We start from the raw sequence: 19639 nt of genomic DNA, 5'->3' as shown, positions 1-19639 counted from the left end.
CCCTCCCTCCTTGCAGGCCCCGCAACCATAAGACTGCTCAGCCACCTGCAGCTGGGAGACACTATAAAAACAGCCCAGACCCATTATGAAATATTATTCTTAACACTGATTTCTGAGGAAGGAAACATGCTTTAAGACCATACCAAATGTATGAATGGATTTCTGTGAAGAATATTACAAATCTATACCCCATACGGTTGGATCGACTCACGGGAACTCAACTGGAAAATCATGCATAATATAACTTTGTTTACAGTAACTTACGTAAGTTTTTAAAAGATATTTATTTTTTATATTTACTTATTATTATTTATTATATATTTATTATGTTTATTATATTTATTATGATTATTATTTATTATATTATATTTATTATTACAGTGTGCAGTCCAGCTGAACTACACTCAAGCATACTGGAAGGGCATTAGCGCCTTGATATAGGAGTTAAATTCCTTTCGCGACAATGCATGTGACCACAGGCAAGCCTTTCATATCTTGAATCATGATTCCCCATTGAAATGAATGACAACATCATTAATCCGTTCCAGCCTTTGACAAAAATCCTATTAAAAGCAAGTAGTTGTTGGAGTTTACAATTCACTCTTGAATTCACTCGACCTCGAGTGCCTCGGAGGCCTTGAGTGCCTTGAAAGCCGCCTTATAAATAAAATGTATGATCATTATTATTATTATTACTCTGGTCAGCCATAGATGCCCTTAAAGTCCATAGTATAATCATACGCTATACTACGCTTTTAATGTTATGTATTTGTGTGAATTGTCAATCTTCACCATTATCACTAGTCCTGGGGTCTATGATATAATCGTTAGCTATTCTCAAACATGAGTCTGATCATGTTTCCATGCCAACCCACCACCGTGTTGATGAATGCACACCAAAGCCCGATTCCACTGCTCCAGTCATCTGTCGATGAAACTGACCTGATTGAGGTAGATACCAATATCAATACAGCTAATAAAAAAGGATCCTAAATAATTCAGGCGTATGACGACCACTCACTACAGGGAAATGGAGGATTTCTCCAAATGATGAGGTCATGGTCCCTCAAACACTTGAAGGGCTGGGGGCATGTGTGCAAGTTTATGTGCGGGGGAGTCTGTTGTGTGGTTCCCAACGTGTGCTAAGTGGGCATCCAAGGTCTCTTGTGTTGGAGTTATTACCTCTTTTTGTTTGCAGCGATTACCATCTAAAATCCATTTTTTAATCAAGTGTGTAGGTGTGTGTGTGTGTGTGTGTGTGTGCTCATACATATTCAAAAAAGGCATCGGGCTTCAGCACGCACCGTGATTACAGGTTAGAAGAAGAACGGCTAAGCATGATTAATTGTCTTATTGTTGGAGTCGTTCGTGATCTGTGACCGATTGATTATGTCTTGCTGCACTGAATGACTCATTTGAATATTAACAACAGCTACTTGTGTTTTCTTAATTTCAATATGCACGGGAGTATTATTCCGATTTACATGTGATGGTTCACGGTGGGGCTATTTTAAATTGCAGAGATTTTTCTGCCGTGAACATTTCGGTTATCTCGTCTTTCTTTTATTGTGCTTTGTGAAGAAGGCTATTTTCCAAATAAAGGCAGAAAAAAAAGATACTTTTTTTGATACCTTTGTTTAAAAGCTCCCAACTTGCTAAAGTTGTTGTCTGCATTGGGATCCACGGTAAGCCAACCTTTTGAGTTTCATTACCAATGGAGATCTTTGTCTCATTTTCTGCCATTCAACTGAAACCAATATTCCCTATGCAGGTTGATCCAATGCCAACCAGTGTGTGTTCAGCCTGCAGAGTTCTTTTTCATATTCCAATGAGTCATATCATATTTTGCACTTTTTCATAACTCGGCACACATCGCAAAGTCATCCAAAGTTTGCGTGAACTACTCTTTATTTTCCTGGTCAATGGTCTAGACCTGAGAGAGATTTCCAAAAAGTTAAAAAGAGTAAAAGTAACTAGATTGGGGAATACATTTTCTTACTGTGCACGAAAGGATAATATTATGGGAACGTCTTTTGCGGAATCTTGTCGAGGTACTCAAAAGTGCTTTAAAATATTAAAGATTAGTTTCGACGGGTACTTTTGCATTGTGCAATACATAAACATATAAATAACGACACAACCATCAACAATGTGGGGCCAATATGACCTTGGACCAGAGATATGTTTTGAAAAACTATTGTTTCCTGCAAAAATCTATTTTTAGTTCGGCTCAAATTAAGATAGTTCGGGATTGCAAAGGTCTGAGTTCTACTAAGTGCCGTTCTATTCTGAACCTAAATGGAGTGGAAAAAAAAAAGGGGGAAAAACAGATGGCGGCACAGCCGGAAAGTCACGCTTGATGACATCAATTGGCGCAACCACATCTGAAGTTGTTACATTAAAAAAAATGATTAAAAATCAAAACATCCCATAAAAAAGACACAGTTTCTATAAAAAATCTTTGCACTTGCTCTGATATTATCACGACTATAAAAATCACCTCAACTGACGACGAGACGTAAAACTGACTAGTAAAGTCAACTGCCTGACCAAACAGCTCAACTTTACTGGGCTCCTGCAGGGCTCATCGGGGGAAATCAACCTCCCTTAGCTAATAAACAGTAATGACCTGCTTCCCGACACGTACCGGAGCCTCTCTTCATGTCAGCGTGGTGATGAGGACAAAACAGCGGAGCCAGCAGAAAGACAGCGCGCCTGCGGTGGCTTGGTAATTACTGTTAATTGGTTTAACATGGGGATGGAGGGAAGAAAGATAAGGGGAAAAAAAAGAAGGGATGGAAAGACAGATAGCATTCTTCCCTCAAACCTCTTCCATGGCTCGTTTGATGTGATAGGGGGGTGTTATCGCGGCTTTCTATCAGCAGGGTGAGCTAATGTAAAACCGGGAAGGGAGGGAGGGGCAGTATTGGACACGTCGGCAGTCCGGTAAACAACTATATGGAGATATATTCATACAAAAACACAAAATAAGACGTGCAAGCAACAATGACACGATGGCGTAAGGCGAAAACATAAACTGGACGTGCATACATGGAGTATACACGCAGTGTAAAACACACACTTAGATTAGAGCGCCTGAGGAAAACTGCTCATCCAGATAAGACGGGCAATGCGAGGGCCATTTATGGCCATTTGATGCATAATGAGCCTCCTATCAGTGGCTGCGTGAGCACAGAGATGAGGTGTGGAGTATTCCCCGTGCAGCTTGGCACTAATACTCTGACCGGAACCTTCATACAACATGCAGGAAACTTCAAGGCGTTGCAGTCAGTGTGAGGGGGAAAAAAAAAAATGAGAGCCTCGTGCAGGTGCTGGATCATGTAAGTAGAATTACCGTATTTTCCGCACTATAAGGGGCACTTAAAAACCTCCCATTTTCTCAAAAGCCGACAGTGCGCCTTATAATCCAGTGCGCCTTATATATGGACTAATATGGATTCGTGGATGACTCATTTATTAAAGTAAGCTTTACGTGTTTATTTTGTATGTTGTGTGACATTAACGTTTGAGCAACGCATTGATATATTGTTATTGTTTTCACTATTTTGAGTGTTACTATATTGTGATTGCATTAACGTCTGAGCAACGTTGAGTTATTTATTCTATGCGCTTTATAATCCAGTGGGCCTTATATGTATATGGACAAAGTTTTAAAAATGGGCCATTCATTGAAGGTGCGCCTTATAGTGCGGAAAATACGGTATACATATAGTAAACACTATCCAGGAGCAAACAAAAAAAATAAATCAGTACTGTCCATGTACACTCGCTCAATATGAATCTTCAGTCGTTACGGATGATTATTTTTAAAAAAATATTTTGACCTTGAACAAGCTTGACTGCGCTGCTCTTTAATATAAAACATTGAGGGTGCAAACAATACAAGACATGTTACCACTTTAAACAGGTTTCAGCAGAAGCACAGGTCATTTCTCCAACAATCACATTACACAGTATTAGTCCTGAAGAAAAAAAAAAAAAAAAGCCCAGTCCCAAATGAGATCATAAAATAAGGTCCCCTCCACTTGGGTTTATGAGTGCTCACATCCACACAATCAGCCATAAAACCCCGCCTCCTCCGAAAGAGGCCTCCAATAAGCTCATCTCATTGAGGGGCAATAAAAACCCATCCGCTGAGGGCACAAAACTACTGTTTCTCCTCAGCTCCATTAAGGACCTACAGTATCGCTACTGCCACTATAAAAAGAAAAAAGAAAAAAAAAGTGTGTTTTGGGGTAAACAAGTTACTCAGGAGAATAGGTATCACACTAGATTTAAATCATGAAGCTTGAGAACTGGTCAGGTGTATGCATGTATAATTTGACACCGCTAAAGTTGGACAAAAACAAATGACAGTCATTCCCCAAAGAGCCTTACTGCCTTCAGGCAGAGCTTCAGAGACAAAACATTGCTCACCGCCGTCATTATATCATCCGCATTGTTCCAAGCTCCATTGGGTTTAATAGTCCCGCATAAGTCACGCAACATGTCACCCCTCTAGTCAATACAGCTTAAGTACAACGTCAATATTTTACTTGAACGGCTTCCAAATGTCACAATCACAAAAAAGTATTTAAGTACACGTCACAAAGCTGCGTGTGTGTGCCCGTGGCATGACTAAATGCGTGACTACCCCTTTCATCTTTAGTAGAATAAAACCTGGTGTCAGTCAAAATTATACGATTGAATTGAACCCTGATGGAAATTTACAATGGTGTACATTAGAAATCCAACTCGACTTGTTTTGGAGTATTTTGAGCCCCAGCAGAGATTTTTGCAACCTGCTTTGTCTCCCTCTTCCTCTTCTCATCTCTAAACCTCAGAAGCACAATGCAGGTTTTAACCGGGATAAGAGGAAACCGGTGATGGCTGCTTGACTTCATCAACAGCATAAGCCGGGTGGTTAACCAACGGCCGAGGCCGATACGCTTTCGGGGGCCCGTAAGCTCTCGGTGATGTGCGGCAGCATCAATGAGTACTTCTCCAAAGATGTGTACGGTGGGAATTGGGAAGCAGAGGGCTTAAGAATTGAGGCGTACTGTGGTTGGAGAAAAGTTTTCTGCAGAGAGTCGAGGTGAACCATATTTATGATTGACACGAATCATTTGGGCTTATTGACTTATATATTTCTGTGTTTACAGTGTTACTCCGATGAGGTGAATTTCAAATAGCTACATACCAAGTCAAGCTTCACGTGTTAAGCATAACAGGAATGCTTTCAATAGACAAAGGGAAGCCATTTGCAGCCATTTCACGCATGATGTAAGGCAACTAGTTGAGGAAGAGGAGAACGCCAGTGGGAGCCTCTCCCTCTCCGCCTCTGGAGAAGGAATGTCTCGTCCCACTCTTTCCTGTCATAACTGTGATGCGGAGCGAGGAAGTCAAAGGCTTCACGCGTGTTATGTTCTTCCTATGAAAGAACTCGAGTCAAACTTTGGACAAAAAAAAGTTTGGTCCAAGTTTACAGCCTCGGTGTTTTCAACAAACGAGTGGGTGAATATAAGACGCTCTGAACAGATCAGAAGAAAGGAGTCACGCTGTGATGAGAAGTCCATAAAAGGATCCATCATTGTAAACTTCAGAACAGAGCTTTGGGTTCTCACAAAGAAAGTGCTGAACAGTCAACACCCCTTCAACATGCCATCAAGTATAGAGATATTCCAGGTAACCACCACCTGAAACATTTTGATTATCACCCAAAGTAAACTCTTGATGAATCCTGTAGATAAATCTTTCAATAAGACTATTATTAAGTAGAATTTGTTTGGCCAGGTCTTCTAATCCTGCTGAGCAGTGGTGACACCACAGTGCCCCCTGCTGTCAATTCATGAAACATCCAACCTATGGATGCCATAAATCAACCATGCACAGACTGGAGCTCCCATTTTCAGCCAGTGGATCATTGTGACACCCTGGAGAGATGATTATTCTTCTGATGTGTGCTGTCACTGACATGCTCCCAGTGCATGTTGAGTGAATCAATGCTAAATGAGGAGATGTTTTGTATACATGATCAATTCTCGGGTGTCCTCTTAACTTAATAGGCTTTTTGTTGTTGTGCGACTTCCATGGTTACCTGGCTACCGGAGAAATAGAGCTGGAAGGTTATTCATTTCTGGATGAGATGGAAAAACATCGCTGTTGCAATCCAAAGCGATGAAAATGAAGGTTAAACCAGTTTAAGCAACCGAATCGCATCTGAACTTTCTCTTCCGCCAAGCCAACCATGAAATACGGGCAGTGAAGGTTTTGTTCCACCGAAAGCAGGCTCCTTAAAATGAATGAGACCTCACGGTTGTTAAATAACAGAGGCCGCAATCTGATGTGGCGTGTTAACCTGCGGAAAATGCACACGAGCTGGGACTATGTGCAGTTTTGAAACGGGAGAAGTGAACACACACACACACAAAAAAAAAGACCCCAAACACGCACACAGATGAGACCACCTGTCTATGTCGGAGCGCCACAGGCACCATCACCTGCTGGCGGGAAACAAAGTCTTTGATATTCATATCAACCTGCAGCTTCACACACTCCAATGTAATACCTCTCGCTTGTTTTTTTTTTCCCCTCTCCATCCCAGACATAATAATGACACGACACAAAAGCCTAGCGTACAAATCTAGCAGGCGGCGGCGGGTTTGATCGAAAGAAAACACGGAACAAACTATGGCAGAGGATGAAAAGACAAGCGTGTCAAATCACTGAGACGGCGCGGAAAGTTTTTGCCAAAAAGTAGAACAGCAGTCGGATCACGATGCTATGGCATCATAGAAACAGTGCACGGGAGAGCAATATCTGCCAAGTGGTGGAGGGCCAGGCTTGGAAAATCCTGCCAAATTGCCCGCCCCAACCTCTCCAACATGGCCAGGGGGCAAACCATGACCACCTTCCGCATCACAAGCAGAAAGGAGGACCCAGCTGGTGGTCGCGATAGAGTGGCGGCTAAAAGCATCGGGGCAATTTTGCCTTATCTCAAAGTGCCCAGTGCATAAAAGTCTACACACACAGGGATTTAAAAAAAAAAAAAAAATGCTGCACCAATATGATCTTTGTCCATATTTTGAAGAATGTATCTTTTCATATTTTTTTCCCCAACTGGGAATATTTGCACGAGGAACAAAATAACAGTATCGCAGACTCCGAGTGACGATGTCATCTTTTATTTGCTCCTTTATAGGCGAGACTTCAGACTTGTGAATGAGTTTAGCGTGCAAAGTCACAAATAAAAGGACACGCACATGTTCACATAATGAGCTATAACCGGGAGGCCCCGAGGCTGTGGCACATCTGCCGCACGACGGACATAAAGCATTCATGCAAGGACTCGTGAGATTATTTTCTTTTTGGGAATAAAAAAAATGTCTCTCAAAATGGCCCACCTTCAGATGCCTGAATACATGCATCTATTTAACAACAGATTCTTTTTGAGGCGTACATGAAATACAGTGACAGAAAAAAAAAAAAAATATTCATTCAAAGCCAAGCTAGCGGTGGTAGATGTAAGCCTCCAGTATTAGAGAACAGAACACAACGTAATCTGAAGAGCCCTTTCAAACGAGTACAGCGGCAATGAGAGCCTACCCGGCTGGCGTGTGCCTGTCTGCAACAATATGCAAGCCTAAAGTGCTCACGCCCGAGCTTAGCTCCTCAGCCTTGGCACCGCCTCCCTGCCTCCACGTGCCAGTGTCAACTTGAGCTCTCAACAGTGCCAACCGCCATGCCAGGCTCCACTTAACCGAGTGGCTGCTCTACAATCCGAGTGGGTCTCCTTCTTTGGCTCAGTTATTCTGAATATGAAAAAAAAATAGAGGAAGCGGGGGCTCTTGAAAAAATAACTGTGGGAGATCAACTCCCTGCAGCTACACAGTGAGCCTATAGGATTTCAAAGAAACCCAGGTTGATGTCTTTGACCCTATTTTGGTCCCTATAGGGCCATCTGTAGAAAAGACAAAAACACTTCTCATCAGGGTCCGTGCAGCCCTTCAGGGTTCTATGATAGGGTGCCAGAAGCTCAGTCGGAGGGCCTGTATCTGTCATCTTCATTTATGGTTTGTCTCTGACCCAATTATTCTCCCCAGGGGCGAGCGGAGAACGGCACAGATAATAGGCTTGTTTGGCAAAATACCTACCCAGTCACTCGGACCAAAGAGGCCCTGACAGCTGTCAAGCAGGACAACCTTCCCTATTCATGGCAAATACAGGATGGGGAGGGGGGGGTCGTGGCGTCATTCTTTCTCCCACATAATTTTTTTTTTTTTTTTTTAACACTCTGGCTAAACAGCAGACAGTCGAAATGACGTCAATTAATTACAAGGAAAGTATTGTAATTTACTAATGTTCTACAAGGATAAAATGGCCAAGAGGCCATGGAGTTGTTCAAAGTAAATCCGCCGGTTCCCCTGATGGCGAGGCGCACAAAGGGCTGTGATTACATTGGCTATATCCCCTCTGTGAGGGATTATAACGATGTGAAGGCGGGAGCTGCTGAAAAGGAACAACAATCGTTCCCGACAAAGTGCGGCTACAAACTCGCCGAGCTAATAAACAAACAAAAACAGGCGATACGTTCAAAGCCTTGGAGAGAAATTCAAGGGGAAAAAATGGCCTGCTGTTGCCCATAAACATCTAAACAAAGCAGTGGAGGTGAGAGGATATTCTGCCTACATGCAGATTTGGAGCTGACAGATGTTCCTGAAGATGAGGGATCAAGGGCTGGAGTGCCTTATTGTTTCCTTGCTAAGCATATATCCATGAATATTTTTAAATGTGCAAATCAAATTGATGCATATGGATTAATGAAGCTATATCATATTTGAATGACTTCCTTGCACACACACAAAGACACGTTGGTGATTAGTAATTAGTCTTTGATTTCCCCCAGCGGTGTTCTGGTACCTGGGGAACAACTGATGGGACCTCGCTCTAGCCTCGGCTAATTTCACTCACAGCGTGATCTCCACCCAAAAGCAGGTGCCCACTTGGTACCAATGGTGGTTGCCATGGCAATAGCAACTTCGGGGTCTAGGAAATTGCAAATTGACCACCATGGGATAACAAGATGGATAACAAGAGCGATGTGTCTGGTTTCAATTATAAACCTTTCGGTTAAAACTATTTAAATATGTAATATTGTAATGATATAAAGTGTAATTCACACTTATTTCCACCCTCATCAAAAAAATAAATAATAAAGGAACATTTCTGATGCATAAGTTAAAACTCTACACCACTAAAAGCAGTGTTGTAGCGCCCCTTAGCGGTCTACAAGTGTAACAACAAGTCTCGTTTCTGGTCAAGGCCTCATCAGCTTCAGCACTAATGAGGATTTTCTAGTTACCACCCCTGAGGATTCGAGGAGGCATATCAATTAGCATCAGCGAGAAAGGGCATCCTTATTCACCCCTGCTCATAATAAGCAGACACCAAACACTAAGGAGCAAAGTCACAATGGCACTTTGTTGTTGCACATAAAAATAAAACCCAAATAATAATCAAATGAAACAACCCCGCATAGAAGGCTTGACTTTTATCCCCAAATGGCTCATTTCTTGCTTTTATCGAAAACAAATAAAATGCATTTGTTGAATGCGGAGCAATACTTACAAATGAGTCCCTGTAATTGTACAGTTCAAAATAATGACCCATATATAATCGAATTGATTTATTAACTCATTAACTCGGCTCCGACTCTAAAATCTCTTGACGTAATTGTTGCACCTATCATCTGTATTTTCAATTCATGTCCAGCTGATGGCAGCAAAGAACAAAATAAGCTGAAAACTGTGCAAGGAGCAAAAATCTTTTCAACAGGTTATGTTTAAAATGGCAAAACAATATGAGGAATAAAATACTTGATTCCCCTTTTGAAATGCACACACTTAACTGACAACCTTGACTCTCCCGGTCAGTCAATTACAGGATAGGCTTAAGTTAACCCAAATGAAGACATGCAGAATATAAAATGGATTTATTTTTTATTCATGTATTTATTTATTATAATTTGCTGGGTATATTCCATGTATTGCCTGCCCAACGTAGCCAGATAGCCATTCCTCAACTACTAACAAATAATACGTACACTAAACAACCCACAGAGTGAAAACTGCCTTCACATCTGCAACATCAGTGTTAACGTTAACCCATTCAAATTAAGGAAAAGTCCTTTTTGTAAAATACAAAGAAACTAGGCCAGAGCTGATTGCCGATCAAAAGAACTGGACGGACTGGATTTACTACTACAACTACAAGAGGAACCGTACGCCCACACAGTGTCCCACTGTTCATTTGAGTTATTGTGGACACAAACGTCCACAATACATCATAATATCGCAGAAATGCACAAATGAGAGGATCACGACATTTAACCTGTTTGCTTTGAATTTGAGGAGGAGGATCTTGAATGAAATGGGCGCCCAATTAAGTTGCTGGAGAACAAGTGTGATGTCACTTCTGTCAGGGGATCTTGTTAAAATGACAGCAGCTGAGTTTTGGACCTATTGCGGTTACGGATTGTTCAGTGGATGAATTGAAAATGCTTTCTTGATTTGTATCCTGAAATATATTATATATTCAAGTCAGAAGTTTATAATGCACAAAATAGGGGAGCACACGAGCACCCTCTTGTGGACAAGACTGGTGTCACACATTTAAACTACTGAAGCTTACTAAATAACCTTCAGTCATCTGTTCAGGTGATGAGAGACAAAAACGGCGATTCATCACTGATTTTGCTTTCCAGTGCCGCACACACACACACACATGCACACTACTGACATCAATGGAGGAGTAGCAGGTGCAAAACAGCTGCTCGGAGGCCTCAGCTCACATGATTTGTAACCATGGCACCTAGCCATTATAATGAACCTGAACACAGGCTTATTAATATTAAAGTCATGCTGAGAACCGTTCATACAATTAAGCTCCTAGAATATTAGAGTGGGTGACGAAACGAAACATCTTTGTACATAATATAGATTATTTTATTCTACCGCAGGCTGTACTGCAGAATTTATTGTAAATAGAACAGCCAGCAATATTACTAAACACCAATATGAAAACAATTCATCTTATCGATATAAACATTAGGACTTACCCTGTCTTTGTCATCCACCACATCACTGAGGACATCATCCAGGTCAAGGATTCCGCCATCACGGTGTTCCAATCTGTGGACTTGGACCCAGTAACTTGGATCCTTATAATGGGAGAGAGTTGAGTCAGAAAAATCGATTTGCAATTCATGTGCACAAGATTTGGGATGTCATCAGTGCCAGACATAACGGTTGCCAAGGCAACAGATATTGGAATCAACTGATCTGATCATTATGTGGGTCATAAATGCGCTACTCAGTTGGCACATTGTGATATGTTGACGGATTGACCTTGTACTAGCTGTTATGAAATATTTTAATCTGTTGTATTAGTGGTGTCACAATACCGGAATGTCAGTAGTCGGTACCAATACCTGTGATTTACCACGATTCTCAATACTGATTTGGTACCTCTGTAAAAAATAAAAACAGAACCCATTTAGTTTTAAAATCACTAATTTATTTAAAACTGCTTAAACCATATAGTGAACTTTACACATTAAAAAAAGAGCAGCAGTGGCATGGAACCAATTTGGGACAAAAGTTTGATGAAAAGTGGGCCTCCGTCATCTGAGAAACTGTTTCCATACTTTGCTGCTGTTTTGGCTAGCAACAGAGTTTCAATGGGGACAATGCTATCGATGTACTTTCGTTTGTTTCAAGCATACAAAATAATTGCAGAGTCAAACCATTTCTTTCTTCATTCTGACTCCGGCCAGCTTAAAGTCTTCACGCACCGAACCATTGAAGGCAATTTCGACAAGAGGATAAAGAGAAAGCAATCAGCTAGAAGACTATTCCTTCCATCCTGATGTTAGGAAAGAATCCCCTCGCTCTTTGTCCTGTTGTGTCCTCCCTCCCTCTGTCTGTTTGTTTTCTTCAGCCCTTTCTCTCCTCCAAACGGAGCTATCTTTGGGTCTGTGGTCAAATGCCTACAGGCTCTGTTTTACTTAACTCCACTCTGGTTCACCAGGAAAAATGGTCCAACTCATGAAAGGAATGCTGGTGTGCTAAAAAAATTTTTAGGGGGTTATAAGGGAGGAAAATGTGGTAAGTCCCGAAACAGAAGAGGAAGAGAACATTGTTGACATTAAAGTTGCACGATATGATTAAATTCACCTCATACAGGTGTCTCGATATTTCTGCTTAAAAAGTGAACCAAGGGCAAAATACTGCCATATGTCAATTTGGCACAGGCCTCATCCTGGCTTGTTCTTGAAATGGATTACTTTTGAGAGCAGCTCAGCCACAAAAACATAATCCCGAAGACACACTTGTGGAGCTGAAAGAACATGAGCAGACACAGTTTGGATTTGACATGCTTGAAGCCATGTCGGAGCTTTACAAAGCGGGCTGCTTTGCCTTGAAAAATAATAGACCCAAGTCATAGCTACTTTCGGAGGGCCATTATGACTGTCACCCCAAATAAATGTATATTATATACAGTAAAAGCTACAAAACAAACTGACAAATAACTCGTTTTCAAATCAGATGAGTAAAAACTGGTCAAATATTTAAAAAAAAAAGATATTATTAAAAGTGAAGACAATTTGCAATTCTAGTAATGACACACGGATTTGATGCACAATTTGTCACATAAAATGATGTGGCGGGCCGTATCTGGCACCCGGGCCTTGAGTTTGACACCTGTGACTTAAAGGAACCTCAGGAAACGTCAATTCGTGTCAACAGCGACACGTTTGCCTTTTATATTCCATGAAATATTGATTAAGGCGGAAGTGGTTATTGTTTTGCTCATCTCGCCATGTTGACCTTTTTTTTTTTTTTTTTTTTTTTTTTTTTTTTAAACCTGAAGCTTGAAACTATGTATTCATTCGTGTAAGCCCGGACACCACCACACTTGAGTTGGAAGGTGACACAGGTTATCTGTCACACATCCAAGCACAAAACACAATAACTAGCAGGACAAAAGCTCTTTTCACTCTATTATCCACGTCTTTGTACCGCAGCAGATTTCCTGTCGTCGTCCAAACATGCACAGAAGCTTGTGCCCTGTGGTGATTCAGTGACGGGAAGACTGAGAAATAGAACACGTGCTTTTTCAGAGTGCGGCTGTTGCCATTCCCACTGAAACCACAAGTTGATCTCCTGCCGCTGCAGCTAAACAGGACCTCGTGGCGCAACGGTAGCGCGTCTGACTCCAGATCAGAAGGTTGCGTGTTCAAATCACGTCGGGGTCATTCTTTTGAAACACCATCGTCTCTGTAGTGGATTTCGAAACCGGTGATTGCATCTGGGGAAAAAACATGCAGGAAGACTTTGCGATAGATAGGACAATCGTTTGAAGATAGTATCAACAAGCTCTCCTTTGTCAACTGGGTGAGATCTGATTTCTACATTAGGAGTAGAATAATGCTGTGGCTCAAAGAAACTTTGCTCATCACGTTAGCAAACACGTAAAGCAGGTCTTAACATTCACAAATTTAACCAGGCTCCTCTCAAGTAATTTAGCAACTCATGGTGAGAGAAGGAAACTAGAGCAACAATTTGATACCCCTATTACGTGCATGGTAATAAATCTGTCACCACTTAAAAAAAAAAAAAAAAAAGCAGACACCACTAAGGCATAACCACTAAAATCATCACAGTGTAATGATTTTTAAAGATTAACTTTGCCACCTTTCAGGGTGAGTACAGTGGAGGAATGCAAAAGATCCCATCGTGATTCTTTTTTTTAAAAATACTAGACAAACCCTGAGACTGAGAAAATAGCAAAGTGGATGAAACTATTTTCAAGTTGACACAGGATCTAATTGTGTTGTGTGTACATTACAAAACAAGGTTGGAGTATCGAACTGAGCGAGACATTCACAGGAGAAAAATGTGAAACCGCTATCCTGTGATTTCTGAGCTATGGGTGTTCCAACCTCCCGGTGACTCAGCAGCTCCAACCAGTAGTCCAACCAGTCAACCGCCCACTTTCAGAGTTTTGAGCTTTACAGCACAATGCAAACAGGCTTCCACTTTTCTTGTTGTTTTTTAGACCACAGCTTGAATATTAACCACTCTCCAATTACTTTAAAAGAAACTCAAAGGCTAAAACAGTTTGACCTTTTGATCCTCAACACCCTTTATGATGACAGAACATAGCGACCTCGACATCTGGTGCATATAAACAAAATAAACTGCGTGGTGACTCAACGGGAGCTGGAATTGCTACTGCAGACAGAGATGATGGCAGTGAGGTGGTTGCCTAATGATTATCATTAAGACAATTTGAGAGTCAACCTACGGTCAGGCTAAGATTATATTTTAGGCGACGTCTTTAATACACACTTCAATACCCCGATGATCGAAATTAAAACATCGTGAAGGAGTCAACAATACGATTTAAGTGGCTATTAGAGGAAAGAAGCAGAAGGTGGGTTTCGTGTTACACAGAGAGGTTTTAGCTTGGGATCCCGGAGGGAGACGCTGCATTTAAGCCATCTGCTCATCCAGAGAACTCGAACTTGAATGGTTAGATTTCTCGCAGATGGGATGACTTGGCAATATGGTTTATTTTGGGAATTCGGAGAAAAATGACACCTCCGTAATCACAAAACTCCTGCAGGCAGCCATATTGTTCGGCATCTCCATCCCTTCCATCTATTCTGCTCGTGCTATTCCGACTTGTGAGGAGCTAGAGCCCATCCCAGTTGATTTCAAGCAAAAGGCAGATGATGCCTTGGGCAGGTCACCACCGGCTAATTACAGGCTTCATAGAGACGGACAACTGAGTGGGAGCTGAGTGCACAGATGTCAGGCGAGTGAACCCGATGACTCAAAATTATATTTTAATAATAACATTTGAATTGGTTATTTGACACCTTGGTCGATTAAAGAAATTGACTAGCTAACATACCCTAAAGGCAAAAACATATTTTAAGACCTTATGGTGAACTCATACGAGAAATATGGTCCAGTGCAAGAATGTTTAATCTGATTTGTGAGAAGATCAGAATATGTATCATCCCATGTTATTCTCGACTCTACATAAATTCCTGAGATTAATTTTGGGAAATGCAACATCTTGGAAGCATTTGATGCCTGTAAAGTCAAAAGTTGACGATGACTTTTGGCTCACACTAGCATGTTGACAATCCGGCTTCATCTTAGCATGGCTTGCATTCGTTACGTTGGTTTATCATGATTAAATTCACACGGTGGACTAAAAAGAAGCAGAATTTCAAATGTCCTGCTAACTACCTCCCTGAATTTAAAGACAGAAATAACGTGATCATCAAAGCACACCAAGCCTCTTGGTTCAACTTCAAAATCATCACTCTCTAATCTACCACGCGGCCGTTACCCCTCTAACCATAACATCATATTTTTAGCAGAGCAGAACCAGTGGCTTCAGATGGTTTGAATTACTTCTCCACCGGAAAAGCAGCTGGAACACTTGCAGAGCAAAAAAAACCAGCAATATTGAGGCTGTCATGTCTGCAGGCTCTGCTCCTCCCATTTCTGAACCTGCTCTTCTCTGTTGCCTGCTAATGGACTGACCATTCAAGCTTCAGAGCACGTCAATGCATTGAACCACTTATTTCTGAGCTCATATTTCATTTATATGCCCTCTAGTGACCAAAGTCATTCCACCCTGCTACTCACAGATTCTCTGTGAACTGTAAATTAAAAAATGATTAGATTACGCTGGACCCAGACAGAATATTAGACTTCAGTGATATAAGCAGCATTGTATTAGTTTTCTCATCAAGACCACCAATGTTGAAGGCAGGCGTGGTGTGAAAATAAAAGAGAGAAAATGGCACGGAGCCATGTGGTGGTGAGAAGATGATGTGGAAATGGTGACGGGTGTCCTTTGTGGTCTACTGGTGGGGTTGAAGAACTGCACATGCACCCACTCTGGTTGATTCAAAACAGAAGGTTTAAAAGTCTCTCCGGACTATGAGTGATAAATTTAAGGCACCATGATGGATCATACACTACCGTGGGTGACCCCAAACTTTTGAACGGTAGTGTAAATATTATTATAATAAAATATTGTGAATTAAATATTATAAACTATATCTTATATTTGTATAAGATTATATATAATCTATGAATATAAGTATACATATATATTATAAGATTTTTTACACAGAAGATGATATTTGTAATCTATAAATAATTATCTAAATAAATATATACACTACCGTTCAAAAGTTTGGGGTCACCCAAACAAATTTGCGACCCCAAACTTTTGAATGGTAGTGTATATAACAAGCAAAATTAGTGGAAGGAAAGAAGAAGTTGGTTTCTGCTAAGTCAGCCAGGAAGGATCTCTGAGGGCTTTTTCCAAAAATCTGCCTTTCTGGATAGCTTAGTAAACTAACAAATAAAAGTTTCTAGGAAATAAAGTTGCACTGGTTGAGTTTGACTCACTCTTAGGACTAATATGGTTTATTGTGCTATGTAGTTAATTCACACCTCTGTGTAGTATTCACACTTGAGCTGAGATGTGAACTCTGGCAAACACATCAAGTTGCAGGGAAATTGGAAGGTTAAGGAAATTGTGCCCAAAAAAAAAAAAAGAGTCAATGAAAACTTTAGAGTGTTGCAGGCCTCTCGCTCGTATGCAAAGGAAATGCATTTGGTTGAAAGGCAGAGTGACTGTTGACAGTGAGCAAGAAACCGGCTCGACCAGGTCAATCACACACCCACACACACAAACACACTCTCTACAGGATGCCGCTCAGGCATTCCGTGACAAAACCGAATAATTACTGAGGAGGTCTCTGAGTGACAGATGTGTTGGACAGATGGGGGAGGTTTACACAGTCTTGTTATTTAAATTCATTTGCTCAAGAATGCGCAATAAGGGTCTATTTATGTGATGTGATATAATGGGACACCCGCTGACGATCATTTAGAAATGTCACAATCATAAGTTGTGTAAAATAAACACACGCACAGTAGTCTCAACATGTTGGAAATATGGCAGGTCCATGACGTCTCTAGGGAAACTGCACAATTTGTGTAGGTGGATATTTTGCAGACTTATAGATGAGCATGTTGGAAACAAATTATCTCTGATCTTTAAAAATGGAGGTAAACATCTTTGGCCTTTCAGAAAAAGGCAAGAAGGGACTTGTTAGATGAAGCCAATAGAAACTGGAGATGACGATTAATTGCCTTGGCGATATAATAGTGAAAAGATGAAACAGTAGCTCGCTTGTTATAAGACGCAGCAATAAATTCCAAATCTTCCTAAGAATTATTGTTTTGGAAGAGAGAGGCTTTAAGCTCCATAGAAAAATTCACGGCAAACTTATGCCACATCTACGGCGACAGAAATATCGTTCAGCATCGTGCCGAATTTTACCTATCACTCGGCACATGAGGTACTGCTGAGTTTGGAATATGTCGGTCCAAACGACTGGATTTTCCTGACAGTGCCGCCAACAAAACCATGCACATATCAAGGAAGTCTTTTTTTTTTTTTTTTGCTCCAACAGCCTTGAGCATGTATTTTCCATTTGACAGCTTAGTGTGCATGTTTGAGAGGATATTATGGTGGGCAGATGTTTGGCAGAGCTTACATGGTTACTTTTGGACAAATCCAAGTCATCTTGTATAAAAGGAGCTGAAAAGAAAACTTAACTCGTGGAAAATGGACTCGGGTGATACAAAAGATAGATAGAAATGTATTTTTAATTTTACTTTTATTTTCCATCCATCCATTTTTATTTTTATTTTCCATCCATCCATTATCTTAAAAAAGTCACTTACGGGTTTCAAATGAATGATAATTAACACAGAATATTCAATGAATAATAGAATGAAATGCCTCTAAGAATAACCCAGTTTAGAATATTAGAGCAACTCGGAATAGATTTTAATACGTTTACAAGTGTGATTGCCTTTAGTGCACGATTGAATATTGTAATTTAAATGACCTAAATTCTAATGACTTCAATAGCTCTGCTGCTTTAAGTCTTATGAACGCAAAGTAATGCTTGGGATGGATTACCTGACAGTGACGCACCGTTTTCTCAACCGCCGTATATGTTGACCCAAAAAGAAAAGGTGAACATTTCCAATCGCCCTTTTAAGGGTCGACGAACTCTGTTGCAACTGCAATCACGCTTGCAGAAAATCAGCTGCCGGCAAAACGTTGGATGACACCCAAGAGGGCCTGGCCTGTCATTTCGTGTCAAAACAAACCACATAGCTGGCTTTTGCTAGGACTTGCTTATTTCGCTTACATCCAGCTTTAGGAGGGAAAACGTTACCTCACGGAAATGTGAGATGAGAAAAACAACTGAAAAATAAAATGGGAAGAACTGCACCAGAAGTTACCCTTCGAGAAAAAACGGAATAATCAACAGAACTGTCCATTGAGAAATCTCAATTGCTATATATATGACTATGATTAATGTTACCGTAATTTTCGGACTATAAGTCGCATTTTTTTTTCATAGTTTGGGTGGGGGGGGGGGGAGACTTATACTCAGGAGCGACTTATATACATATATATGTTTTTTTTCACTTTTTTGGGCATTTTATGGCTGGTGCGACTTATACTCTGGTGCGACTTATAGTCCGAAAATTACGGTACATTGTCTGTCTACATCAGTTGCTGCACCATTTGTAGACAGTCCTTTAACATTCATAGCACAGCAACGTAAATGCTATTTAGCACTAGCATTAGACATCAGGTTTAACACAACACTACCGTGTTTTCATAAAATATCAGACGTCACTAAATAAAAAGTCTCAATTGTACAGATAAAAATTAATTACTTGCTTTGAGAAAGTCTAATAAGACTTACACAAGTGCATGTCTGTTCTATTGTAATGTGTCTAACCGTACTGGTTAATAATTAACTGGATTCGCTGAACCATTTGGCTTCTCATAGGACTCCTGTTTTATGTCTCTTATCACTTGCTGAAAAAAATGTCACTAAACACCCATATATTCTGATATACTGTCTTGTATGTAGCCAGAAAAAAAAAAAAAACATCATGCAAAGACTTGGCATGGCAGCACTATTTGGCACTATTACACGTGGCTTGCTGCATTTGGCAAGAGGTACCAGAAATCCTTGCAGCTTTGCATGAAACACTCAAGCTCAACCCCGAATTGAGAGTTCCTCATGTCTGTTGACTCTCTCACAAGTCGTTGCACGCCTGTGCTCTCCCGCCACCTCCACAGCACGTGTGCAACTGTTTTGTGTACACATGAGTGGAATTCTAGACTAAGGGGAGGCCCTGAAATGCCCTTACCTTGACCCTGAAGAGAGACACTGTTTGAAAAAGATAAGGGCCTGGCTGTGGTGTCATTGATCTTAAGGCCAGTCGACGGCGTGGGGGATCCCGAGTAGGGAGGTGAAGTTGTACGAGGATGATGAGAGGTTACCGAGTCCACACTTCACTCCTATCCCGTGCTCTCTTCCCTGATGTAGCAGAAATGAATTTCTTATGCTTGACCAGAAGTCTGAACTTATCCGTCCTCAATTACCATCCATCACCCATTCTGAGATGCCACTGGTTTTTCTGCATGCGTGTGAAACTGTATC

The 19639-nt window shown here is 40.9% G+C and overlaps 1 protein-coding gene and 1 non-coding gene across 4 annotated transcripts in view; one reads left to right on the top strand and one right to left on the bottom strand.

The window, feature by feature from the left end:
* LOC133143525 (partitioning defective 3 homolog) overlaps positions 1–19639 on the bottom strand; it is a 126645-nt gene that overhangs the window by 104995 nt on the left and 2011 nt on the right. For all 3 annotated transcript variants that reach the window (XM_061265479.1, XM_061265478.1, XM_061265480.1), the window contains exon 2: positions 11117–11218. In XM_061265479.1, the coding sequence (XP_061121463.1) occupies positions 11117–11218 (102 nt within the window). The remainder of the gene's footprint in view (positions 1–11116; positions 11219–19639) is intronic.
* trnaw-cca (transfer RNA tryptophan (anticodon CCA)) lies at positions 13244–13315 on the top strand. The gene has a single exon. It is a non-coding gene; the product is annotated as a tRNA-Trp (tRNA).

Source organism: Syngnathus typhle, linkage group LG19 (genome assembly GCF_033458585.1).
Source record: "Syngnathus typhle isolate RoL2023-S1 ecotype Sweden linkage group LG19, RoL_Styp_1.0, whole genome shotgun sequence".
Classification (NCBI taxonomy): Eukaryota; Metazoa; Chordata; class Actinopteri; order Syngnathiformes; family Syngnathidae; genus Syngnathus; species Syngnathus typhle.
The sequence above is the reverse complement of the archived record's forward strand: the minus strand, read 5'-3'. Positions and strand labels throughout refer to the sequence as shown.